The sequence below is a fragment of the Temnothorax nylanderi genome, unplaced genomic scaffold (genome assembly GCF_030848795.1).
Source record: "Temnothorax nylanderi isolate EJ_2023f unplaced genomic scaffold, tnyl_v1.0 TNYL_tig0096_pilon, whole genome shotgun sequence".
In the NCBI taxonomy this organism is placed as follows: Eukaryota; Metazoa; Arthropoda; class Insecta; order Hymenoptera; family Formicidae; genus Temnothorax; species Temnothorax nylanderi.
The window spans coordinates 252,914-266,352 of record NW_027249158.1 but is presented as its reverse complement, the minus strand read 5'-3'; the positions used below and the strand labels follow the sequence as shown (position 1 = coordinate 266,352).

General features: G+C 40.3%; 1 protein-coding gene across 4 annotated transcripts in view; it reads right to left on the bottom strand.

The window, feature by feature from the left end:
• The window catches only part of Tfap-2 (transcription factor AP-2), a 204,889-nt gene that overhangs the window by 39,333 nt on the left and 152,117 nt on the right, over positions 1–13,439 (bottom strand). For all 4 annotated transcript variants that reach the window (XM_071711214.1, XM_071711213.1, XM_071711211.1 and 1 more), the window contains one exon: positions 12,241–12,618. In XM_071711214.1, the coding sequence (XP_071567315.1) occupies positions 12,241–12,618 (378 nt within the window). The remainder of the gene's footprint in view (positions 1–12,240; positions 12,619–13,439) is intronic.

The window sequence follows — 13,439 nt, the reverse complement described above, 5'->3', positions numbered from 1 at the left end:
TATTGAATCTTTTGGGTCGCGAGATGTATTCGATCTTAGATTTCTGAGATTCTCTTTACGTCGAATTAAGTTTGAAATTATGTCAATTGGTTTCAATCGTTCGCGAAAAAACGATTGTTTCAAATACGTACAATAGTTTAGAACGATGTGGTTTATTTCAGAAATTCGTTTCGAAGTGTGACATCTTCGGAACGTGACTGAAGGCTGAAGATACAACTGAAGTTGAAGCTAAAGCTGAAGTCTAGTTAGATGTAAACTGATGCGGAGCGATTGCAATCGCTATTATGCAACGTATATTTGTATAATATGGAGATAATAAAAGCGTGTGAGAGAAAGCTAAAACTGAACGTGGCCAGAATCTGATTCGATAGCCGTTAATTTGGTATCGCGGGGGGGCTGCACGACGCGGTGATAGCTGGTAAATAGGTAAAGGCCGGAGGTCGGCAACGAAGTAAAAGGTTGCCGTGTCCACGAGGAGAAAAATTGCCTCGATTACCGGTACATAACGGATCCGTGACGGGTAGGAATCCTCGACATCCTGCGTGATGATTTTGTACTGTATTTAGGATGATAATGAGAGGAAAACAGTGAGCCATAACCGCGCCGCCATTAGCGAAACATCATCCGTAATTAGCTCCTAGGCACGGCGTATAAATTACACGTCTATTGAATATTTACATTCTTATTCATATTTATTATTGAATGATGCGCAGTCATATTTCTGCGTAATGCCCGCGTAACAGTTATGTATGTAATAACGAGGCGTGCGTAACTCTACTATTTGGTTTTTGTTGCACGACACGAAATGTGATCATTTATTTTGATTACGCGCGCACACGCATTTACACAGCCCATACAAAATTATAAAAATAACTGCCGTTAATGTAAAGAATAATAATATACGTGACACTGCGTGAATCAATGGCTTTCCATTGGTTTACGTTATATTGCCAAACATGTTAGTCCCCATAATGCTATTTGTGTAATAATATTTTACAACTGTATCATATTTTTTTCTGCAAGAGATAATCCGCGAGATAAAAATCGAATTTAAAAACTACAATTGTTTTATTTATTTAAATGTATTTCTTTATAGTATAATAATAAGCGGATATTTTGCGAAAGTTATCATAAAAAATATCAATTTCGAGGAATATCAGGCAAATGTCGACGAATTAAGGACTACCTTACCGCAAGTTATCTTAATGCTCCCGTCGTAGAGAAGTCAATTTGGTATGATAAAAGTGAATAACAGCATTAAAATCGCATTTTGCAGATTTATAAGGTCGGCGTTGTTTCGCTGTTGGAATAACAGGAAGATATTAATCTACCCTTTCAGGTAACGGAATTACTATCCCGTACGTATTTCAACATTCGCTGCTTACTCTCGTCAAGGAGAGGCGGATGACGATGACTTGTCGAAACCGCGCGCGTACACGTATTGCACGTACGCCGTATATTGTCGCCTTTCAGCTTCGCGAGCTCGACGTGTGCTCCATTAAACGGTACCCACGGTGAAAATGATCGGCGATATCGCGGAACCTCTGTCGCACGTGTCGGCAAATTACGAACAAGTGGTGGATCTCCGATCCGGGAAGATTCTATCTCTATAGGCTTCGCAGCGCGAATTCTTCATCGGTCTTCATTTGTAGCTCTCGTCCCGTAAAGCAGGCGCAATTTACCTCGCGCCGCGTCGCGTCGCCGCACCAGGTCGGCATGTAACAGGGTCTTCAAATGAGAGGCGAGGGGATATAGTCGTGAGGCGAACGCGCGTAAAGGATGACGGCAGGAATCCTCGCGCTATAAAAGTTCTCTTATGTCATCGATAAAGACGAGCGCGAGGCTTTAATGGATCCCGCCGATCGCGTAATTACTCGCGTTATTCTCCGCGATGAACACGGGCGGCTGTTTAAAGTTACTTCTTAAAGCAGATACGCCTGTACGACAGGCGTGTGGAAAGTGCTTCAAAAGAAGTCGCGAGCCTCCCTTCGACTTCGAGGCGATGTTTCCTATACATGCATAGCAACTTTATTGGATGGAGTTTTTCTGCATAGTTCACATCTTCGATACTGATTGTGTTCCATTAAAAAGGCTGAACTTTTTGTATCTCTTTTATTTCTTATGTATATCAATATTTGTTTCTTATATGATAACTTGATTAAACAGTTGTCTTCAGTTTTAGCATTGTCTTCCGTTAAATTGGCTAAATTTTTTGTCTCTTTTCCTTCTTATATAATTACAAGAAATTTGAAAGTATTCAGATAATTCCAAATTTTATAAGGAATCATACATACTTTCGTCAAAACACAACTTACAATACTTTTGTTTCCTGTGGCAATTTATAAATCCTAAATGTAAAAATAGAAATTTCAATTGAGAGATTCCGTTTCAGAGCAAACGAGGGCAAATAATTCCTCTTTATTTAACGATATGTTATAGAGATTTCTTTTGATATATAAACGTGTGTGTGCAAGTATGACACGAGGAACGATAAGCGGATACGGTGGGACCAAATGCGAGTGTTCTAGGAAATCGAGAACAAGGCGGATATATGCTGGGAATCTTAATCACGATCGCCAGGGGGGGAAAAACTGGCGATTTTATCCAGACCGCGAGTCGCTCCGTGTCACAAATACGGTTATATCACGAGCCCTTGCCATTATTGTTCTACATCTTTCCTGCGCGAGCGTCGCAACGCAGAAGAAATTACCGCGAGCGAGTTTCTCCGATTTCTTTGCTAGATTGTTCTTCCCGCCCTTCCGCCCTTTTTGTTGTTGTAATCCTCCGCCCTGTCACGATCGTTTAGATCGACGTGCGACATATATATACGATAAAGAAGAGAGGGAAAAAAGCTCACGAACGGTACTGAATTCCTCGATCGATGAACGATCAACATTTCTCGCGTCGCACTACTTCAGTGTGCTTACGTCCGTCGTACATTGCGTGCATTCTGCCACTCGCGGTGTAATGTATGTCCTATAAATTATGACTAGCTAATTTAAGGAACTTCGATACGCGCGGCGTGAAAAATATTGATATAACTGCAGCATGTAAATATAATACAATTGCCGAGAGAGAAATGGCCATTATTTGATGATTATCGTCACAGGAACTTTAACTTCTTCCTCTTTGCGAGATTAGCGGATTTCGCTTGATTGAAAATTGATGCCCGGAACGTTGCAGCACCGTTGTGACTCGAATCCGCTGGATTATAATCCAGGAGAAGCGGGACACATCTCGGCGCAATCACTGCGCTTGCTTTTTAAACGCTGACCGCGTCAGGCCGAACGGATCAATTTTAAACCATCGCGGCATCGGGAAGAAGGTGGCCGTCGCGCGGCTTCGTTTTAGGTCTGCCGTTTTCACGAGATCGAGGCTACTCGATCGATTCATCATTCCTAACGTATACGGGGGAATGTTGCGTGTGCGGATTAGCAAATATGCCTAATGAGCTCGATATGATCGATAGTGTCGCTATTTTGCGTTCGCGGTGGGAAATCGTTCGGCAGATGCGAGAGAGAGCATTAAGGTCATGACTGTCCGAATCCGAGTCCGAGTGATTAGGAGGTCGAAAATTATACGCTTTATGTCGCGTCCATGGCGGCCGGCTCCATCCAGGAACTTTCACGGGAACGAAAAAAGGCGCGCGGCGCTAATTAACGTGCTTGGAACTTGGAACCGCTTTCTGGGCTTATATATTGACGAGTTCGCGATAGTTATACATTGATGTAACCGTGCCGTGCCGGCTAATGAGATGAAATGTGATCGCCTTTCTCTCGTTAAACGCTCTGGTGAAATAAAATCACGTATCGCCGTCGCGGTAACGTCGATACTGATAAATGATGGCGTATATCGGATCGAGCCACAACGGAACGGACAACGGCGATAATATGCTCGCCTGCATTCTTGTATAGCAATATATCTCTTATTACGTAATTCCTTCGCATTGCGGAGTACCGGGATACAGTTATAAATGTATATTATTTACGTCAGGGGAACGTAAGAAGCGCGTTCGCAATTGTGGGGATATTTATACACGTTTGCCCCGAAGAGAGCAGAACGTATTGTAAAAATGTAAAATGATAATTAGAAGCGTGCTAAAATGAGAAACGTGGAAATCGAATACTTGTTTCGGATCCTGTTGTCATATTTGTAAAGGACGCGCGACATTATAATGAGATACCATAAAAATAAATGGAATTTTTTTTTCTGTGCTGCGCAGAGATTTGTCGACGCCGCTAGTAATTGCCCCTTCAAGTAATTCGGGGCAAATAGCGGACGATTCGATGCGAAGGAAAATCCTGGTGGCGATTACGAAAACGATTTTCATCATTTAATGTAAGAAGTGTAAAGTTAGTTTTATTCTCGCAATATGAGGAACAGAATTATGTTTTAAATCAATTAGTGGCATTACATGAATATAAAACAGTATTTCACGGTTCTCTTTTCGTCAATTTTTACAAGTCATCAGCTTTAATATGTCGATTATTATTATTAGACGTCAGCTAATGGACGAAATAGCTAAGGATCTAAAGATTTAATTGTATAAGAGAAAGAACTCAAAAAATTTAAAAATTCTTTTGAAACAGTACGGCCCTTAACTCTTTCTAGCAGCGACGGCGCAACAATGGTGCCGATTTTTCGAATCCGAACCCCTTTAGCCAAAAGGCTGTCACAAACGCTACTCTCCCGAGCATAAATGCTAAAGGACGCTAAAGGGGCCCCGAATCGCGTACAATAAAACGCAAGGGGAGGGACACGACGGAGCATCAACGTTCTCAAGGATAAAGCTATTGGAATCGGTCGATCCACTCGGTTGATTATTGGCATTGTGGTCGCTTCCAGAAGCGCTCTCGTTTCGTCCATGTCGCGCTGAGAATGAGACGGAAAAAGACTGAAGAGATCCGTGAGTACATTTTTTTGGAATCTATGACTCTGTAATACTCTTCTTGTAAAAAAAGTAATACGATTTTTCACTTTTATATTAATTCCAGCAATTATTGTAAAAGTTGCGGTTAAATATCTCTAGGTTGTTTAAAATAGACGTATATATTTTAAATATATGTAAAAAGATTTGTATTGTGACATCATTGTATTGGGATATCGAACGTTTTGTTGCAGATTTATGAAATATTTGTACAAAATACTTTTATAAAAATATTATAAAAATATTTCTACATATATTTCATATATGTCGTGACAAATAAAAATATTTGGACGAGTCGAATTTATCGATATCGTCAACTTTGAATGAGGATTTTATTCGCGTATAAAATATCATCTGCAATTTGCTAATAACGCAAGAAGCGAGTTTGTTCACCCTTTAGGGATACCTTTGGCATCATCTTAGGCATCGCACTGCTTAGCATATTTGCTTCAAAGCAAACGTCCCTGGCATTCTCCCCGAGGGAATGCCAAAGGTCAGCTCAAAATTTAATAAGTAAATTACTTAACGGGGTGCACAGCGAAGCATCGCACAAGGGGGAGTTTATTTCGTAGAGATATTGCAAAATTTTGCGAAATTATCGAATCTCTGCAAAAACTTGTCTTGCAAAGTACAGAGCGGTCTTTAGCTGCAAACTAAATCAATTAAGATCGTAATATTGATTGTTTTATACTAGCTAGCTTTTAAAATAGCCGCAGTAAATCATCATAGGATACTACTGGCAAACAAGTTTAATTTTACAAAATTAATATGTATTATCGCATTAATATTGTTATTTTACATAATTACTTAGCGCGTGCTCATGTCGTAAAACATTAATGTACCTAGTAACGAATAAGAATTTATTGTGTAAAAAAAAAGAGACGCAAAATTGAACTTCGCGTTCAGAAAAATGCGCGACAGAAAAAAAGGCAAGAAAACGAAAAAAATATCAATAGTGCAAAGTTGCATTGCGTCGATTGCATCACTATTTACATCTAATTGCGACCGCTCATTAATCGCGTGATCTAATCCATGGATCTAATCGGTGATCCTAATGAAGTTGGCTGTTATGCGGCGCGAGTCACACCGGAACAACGCGTATTTTGACGCACAATAGGTGGTAATATATTGTAGCTATCGGTGCCGATTGCAGTAGTAACGCGCGGAAATTTCGCTTGCTCGGATTGTCGCGCGGATTTGCTCCTCACATCGTCGGTCTATATAGTTCTCGCGTTATATATAGTATTAACGGCGAGACACGAGCGACCCTGGAAAGACGCGCGGACGCGCTTAACACTCGAGAACGCCCAAGTTTCCCTAACTATGGCGAACTATGCAAAGGCGCCGTACGGCTGTGTAGTTTGGCTTTGGGGCCCCAAGACTTCGCGTCCCGCCCGAATAACCCGAGTGTCTTCTTGCCTCCGAGCGCATCCGAAAGTCACGTCTTACGACGACGGGCACGGAGCGATCCGTGGATCTTCGCATTCCCCGTCGTTAAAGACCCAGGCGCTGGCTTTCCCCGCCACGATAAACCGCGCCGTACTCTATTCATTGTCATCTATCCCTCGCGAGCGTCGCGTTTGTCCGTGCAGTTTCATTTCCACAGCCGTTCGTCGCTTCCCCCAACCCTGAGAGACGCTTATCGAGGTATCTCGTCGGTTAGATTAAAAATATTAATTTTTTTTATAACGCTTACACACACATAATTGTACAGGAGCTCTCTGACGCAGTTTATTAATTTTTGCATAAACGCTGATTGAAAATTCTATTCTAAAATTCGCAATCTTAACGAGCGACTTAATGAGCAAACATTTAAATACGATATATTTAAATAATATTTAAATAAATAAACAAAACAAGGCAAATGAGAGCTCGTTCGCGAAAATTAAAAATTATTTTAAATTTCTTTTTACCGAAATTTGCTGATTTTTAGTATCAAGTAAACATCATGAAGACATATTGACATTTATGATAAGATCAATATTTAAAATATTTAAAAGCTCGCCATAAAAAATGCTAACTTTTTTGCGTACTACAAATTATATCTTTTAGTTATCGAATTGATCTTAAATTTAGCAGAGATACGATACATCTCAAGTGTCAGTTATGACACAATTACTTTGATGCGTTGATTTATCCGCAATTGTAAGCAATCGATTAATTACGCGCTATACTAATAAGTACTGCGCTACCAAGTTCATGAATAACAGTATTGACACTCTAGATATCAATTCACGCAACCGTCAACATTTCGTAATATAGTAATTGTATTACTTGTGACGCAAAAGGTCTTTTATACCTTTTTTCTTGATCTTCAAAGTTGCCGATATTATCTCTTTTCAACGCGTAATGATAGCAAATTTTTTCACTTTTTTGTAACCTGGCTGGCGACCCTCGTTCAGGCTGATTAATTATTACTGACTTCATGCATTAAAGAATTATGGTAAATGAAAATGGCCATTAAGAACTCGCGCGGCTTATTTACACCTGTTTGCGATATGTACATTTTTTGCTGGCTGTTAAGTAAGCTTTTCTCAATATCCTCTTGCAAGTCAATTTCTCAGAATTAAAACTTGTGCAAGTAACATTATATGCTCGCGTTAGCTTCCGTATGAGGAGGGGGGGGGGAGGAGGAGAAATAAACTATGCAAACAATGTAAAAGTGTGTTATTCCGTAACCTAATTCAATATCGTAGGAAATCGGGAGTATGGCGTTCTGAGATTTCATTAAAATTGAAGATATCTTCCCTACGTACAGGAATGCCCGTCGGCCAGAAAGAAATAGCATCGAAGGGGTGCGATGTTTGGGATAATCGATAACGCACATTTGATCGCGGGAGGGTAGAACGTTTTCAAAGCCGTCCTTGTAGTACGGCAAGCAGTTACATGACTGAAACACTTTTCATCTAAAGTATATTAAGTACAATATAATTCGTTTCGATTAATTCGCTGTCTTCTTGATTTATTAACATTAAACATCTAAATAACCGCACATTTTTTAAATAAAAATTCGAAGTAAAATCCATTTAAAAGATATAAGACATTTCGTCTGTTTACATATCTAAAAATTAATTCGCGAAACACCAGTTATCTGTAATCACTTGAGCCCTGGAAACTGTCGAAACGACTTCGTCAGATTTTAAATAAATTCGACGATTTAAAAAAAATTTTTTTAACTTTGCTGCGTCCGTGCGCGCGCGCGCACACGATGTGTTTTTGTTGGCGCGTTATTGGGCAACTCGTTCGACATACGAATTACAGTAGCAATATACACGGCGTCGCACGTCCGGCCCTCAATCAGCCGGACGGAAAATAATATCACGGTCCTCGATAAAACGCCGACTCGGCAACTCGAGCCTCTGCATATGGCGCGGACAGATGCTCTCCGCAACAAACCGCTCTTCCGCACCGCTCTCAACTCCGTGGCTGGCGCGCGAAACGGACACGGGGCCCGAGCCGAGAATGCCGCACACCTCCGAGAGCTCCGTGTCGAATTTCGCCGAACGTATTTCCCTTTTTTTCCCCTCCCCCCGCGCCGTCACACGACACCTTTGGAAATCGGGCACGAATGCAATCCGCGATAGAAATGACGGTGGTAGCGTGTGCCGACGCGGTAATTAGGGTGGTGCCTTCGTGAATACCGAGAGCGTGCAAGGTGGACCACAAATACTATTGCTATATAATGATCGTTGGGATCTCAATGCCGATCGCACCCGACGTCTGGGTGTAGCGTTGCCGTAATATACGAGATCGTGCACAAAATCGACGGGTTTTTCAACAATGATACACTTCCGTTATATCTTAGATTTGTTTATACCTAACTTCATAAAACGCTATGTCTATATATATTTTATCGTAGGTGTATAGCTTTGTTTTAAAAAAGGGTATAATTTTAGGATCATCCAATCCCTGTTATATGAAGTGTTCGAAAAAATCTATGATTTTTTAAGCAAATAAAAAAACAAGTTACGGCAGCCTGCATTTTCTATATTTTTTCACTATATTTTCTATATTTTTCTATATTCTTTATTTATTATTATTATTATTATTATTCTGTTAAAGAATATATATTCTTTACACGAGTACAGGTCGAAAATGAATTACTCAGGAAATATACATTACAAATGAAAAAATGTCATGTAACAAATGAAATTAATTCTCCGTGGTGCATGCGACAATTGATCCGAGTGTCTCCGAAGAGTAAGGTAGGTATACAGCGTTTATCGTTCTGTAAAATTTGCAGAACGCGAGAGGGACTCGAAGGACGTAGGTAGGTAGGTTTACGAAGGCCGGGATTCGCCCGGCCACGATTTCCAGCCACGTAGCTCGCATTACACGGGGCGGACGACTCCGCACCGTGGCAAATGCAAATGTCGCGCGGTCCGCGAAGTCCCGAACCCCCCTTCATGCTCACGGGAGATCGACGATCGCAATCACCGATGTTACGGAGACGACGACGACTTATTGGCCGCGACTCCCCTGATAGATCGATACCATGCCCGTCATTACGTCCACCCCGCGAACGTCGCGGAGATACGCCGCGCCGCGGCGTCCTACAAATAACACGCCAGGTGCTTTGCTAATGAGGTATCCGCGACCGGCCGGATACCGACGATACACGTGACCGGATCTCCGCCCGTTTTCATTCCTATATCCCTCCTCCGCGAACGTGTGGTACCGACCACGTACGTACGGTGCCACGATTTCCATGCTTCCGCGCGCGCGGTATCCAGGAGATACCTCCCGGGATCCACCGGGAGAGGACCGCGCAATCTAAGATTACATGCCGTTTACGCTGCGTTTGTTAAAGACACGAGCTTCCTTCGCGGTAATGATCGGTTACGGTTAAGCCTTGACGAAGCCGACGATTCAAATTTAATTACGTATATTTACATATATGTATAAAGAAACTATGTTGGGACTCGTACACGGAGAGAATTTTCTCTTAAAATTTACCCTGAAATCATGGTAGTTGTGGGACAACATGTACCACCAAGAATTTTATGCGAGCTATTCTGATTAATATCTACCATAATAAAAAATATTAATATCTATTACATTAAAATATAAAATATGTTTGATTAATTTTACTAAAATATATCTAGGAAATTTCAATAATTTTTCAAAATTTACCAATCTGCTTGGTAATTTTTATCACGTTGTTTGTAAAATGTCTTTTGTATATTTTAAAAATTCCTTGGTTGCCAAGTTGTCCCAAGTTTGTAGTGAATTTAAGGGTAAAATATAACAAAAAATTCTCTCCGTGTATATATGATGAAGAAGCAAACTTCTTAATTCTTTTAAATTGTTCCGGAATATATATTTGAATAAAACAGAAATATAGTAAGAGATTAGAATTATGTGCATTATATACGTAATTACGTCTGAGGTGCATAAATATAATTCATTAATGAAGCAGTGCGTGTTGTATTGAATACTTCAAATATCGTATCTTTACGTACAGCAAATTGAGTTCTAGTTTATATACCGCTTGCAATCTTTCTTTTTCTATATTAAATACCAGCATTGCGGATAATATGTAAATAAATTCGTCGTGGACCGCGGTCGAGCACCGTTTACAGCGTCGTTAGCACGGTGATCGTTATTTCAATTAACCGACATAGATCTGAATATTACATGAATCGGGTTCTTGTCACGTTATTCAGCAATGCGCACGAGAAATCTGGCCTTCTTACCGCATGCATTTCTAAGTGCGTTTAGTTGTTCTCTGTTCTGATGCTCGCCGTTCCCGATACGTGGGTTTATAACTTGTAATACGGAGTGTTTGTAAAGTATATTAATTGTAATATATAGAGAAAAGTCCCCTATTATGAGACAGGATCCTAATATGAGATATGTTAAGCTAAAAGGCCCTATATAGGCCCCATCTGTTGATCCCACCATGAAAAAACTCCGCCATCTCATATTAGGATCCTATCTCATAATAGGGGACTTTCCTCTACTAATTGTAAGTTCGGGAAAACTTACAAACCCAAATTAAAATCTCTTTTTTGTTCGTTGTTGTTCTGCGTCCGGATCTACTGCATCTATCAGCAGCGTTGCGAACTTTAGGATACGCTATCAAAGGATAATTAGCAAATGATTTCTTTAATTTTTTGGAAAAAAAACATGAAACCGTCTCTTTTTTTAGAACAAATGTATTAATTAAACGCAAGTTCTTTCCAGCACGACCGAGACTTCGTTGACGAAGTCGCAACAAAAAAAGTATAATAGATATCTAATTTTTTAAGTTCGAAGAACACTCGCCTGTATACAGCTATACGGCGTATTGGCAATGAGCGAAACTGTCGCGATCCTTGCACCACGGAACGACGAAAAAAATACAAAAAGGATACAGACATGTAAACGCAAAAAAACTCAACTCTCGAATGTATTTAATGTAAACGCATGACATTGGCATCTGTCGGAAGAGCGCGTAAGATTGATTATATACGGATTACGTAAGTCGCTGAACAATAGTTATGGAGGGTCAAAGGATTAAAGAACATAAAACTCACATGTGAATCGCGTATATTGACCGACTGTACAATTCTTTTTTTGCGGTTGACTATATTTTAGAGTTAATTATACCGGCAGCCTTGTAGCGCGTGCTTCATTAGACGTTAAGTTACTCATACTGACAATGAGTAGTTAGACATTATTGAGTGATTAATTCATGCGCGAAACACATTGCGCTTGTTTCATATAAAATGTTTTCAATCTTACATGGACAATACCTTCCTTTTTATAAGATACCATTCCCTATCATAGCAATTTTTCTGTCGGATTTCGCGTGACACGCTCTTTACAATTTTAAAATGTACATCCCATATGATTGCATATTTTTTTGTTTTATCTTTAATCCTACATTACTCGCATGGAGTATAAAATACACCCCAGCCTTAGAAATATATTAAGTTCAGAGGAAAACATTTTTATCAATCGAATGCTGCACAAATTGTTTTTAATTAAAGAAGGACTTCTGCATTTATTTTTATCTAAAAGATATATAGGTAGAATATTACCGACTTTTATTTAATTGTAAATCAAAGAGAACAATAAAAATTGAAATATAATGTTAAAGTGTAAAATATACTTTATCACTTTATGCAAGCATAATTACTTTTTTCAAAATATAAAAGATAACTCTTAGAAAGTTTTGACGAATTTCAAGTTTTTCTAAACCGCGCCAAATGTATTGTTAGAATGTTACGTGGCTATTTATTATAAACCAGGGATGTAATAATCGATTTCCGTGGAATCCTTTTTATCCTTAACGCATTCTCTGCGGGGAGACATATTTTCGTACTTACCACATGAATCCCCTCGGTGTCTCTCCTGAGATCGCCGCTCCTTTGGCCCGCGGTGACGGCAGCGCTCAGGTGATTGTAGTGGTGCTGGTGCAACGTGTTGAGCGTTTGCGTATAAGGATCGCCGACGAGGTAATCCAGGTGTTGCGGTTGGCCGAGACCAGGATGCTGGGGGCTAGCGGGCGCGTGGTGATGCGAGGGAAACGGGGGTGGAAAGTAAGGGGGTTGGAAGTCGGAGGCGGTCGGCAGCGAAGCGCCCCCGTGGTGGGGCATGCCGCCCCCGTTTCCGTTTCCCCGGTGTCCGTGGTGATGGGCACCGGAATAGGGCGACGAATTCCCGCCGCCCAGCGAGGAGATGCCCCCATGACCAGTCAGACGGTCCTACAATGAAAAAAAGAACGAAAACGTTAAACTTAATTGTCGCATGGAACACAATTATCGAGTGAATGCGTCTTATTTTTTTTTATCTTATTGAAGGTACAATTAATATCTTGCGGTAAAGATAACTATATTGTGATTTTATTAAATGTTAAAAGAGTGTTTGAAAAGTTAAGAATATACAATGTATGGAGAAACGAGGAAGCTTTAATTTCATGAGTATTAATCCACCAGATTGCATGTGTTGATTGCATCTGATTGAAGCTTCTTCAGATGAGCATTATACTCTAAATCTTCGAAACTATTTCTTACAACCTACTGCACGATTCGCTGGTAGAGAGATAAGCATTTTGTCACGGACATTTACGATTCTAAATAAATAAATATCGCTTTCTTTTTTTTTTTAAGTCGGAATACCTCGTAGAAACGTCGGTATTCGGCGAGACTTTCTCATTTAGCGCAAAAGATATCTAGCGTGAGAGTTTTCGTTCCTGTTTATAAGTGTACTAAAATAGGTTGTAATATCATGTTAAGTTTTGCTACTAGGAGAGCCCAAAAGGTTAATCAATTAGCTTCGGTGAAACAGAAGAAAATGAATCTCCTTCCATTTACAACATCCACGCACAGTCGCCCGGCGAAGGATTCACTTCTCATGGCGGTAATTACAGACTATGTACAACGTACATCTGATCCATCCGAGATAAGAGATACGTCACACACATCACGTGTTGCATCTGACGCGAAAGGGTTAAGCATCGCGCATTAGCCAGAGCGGACCGAAATTACATGGTAACCAACATAGCAACAGCAACAGACACTGAGTA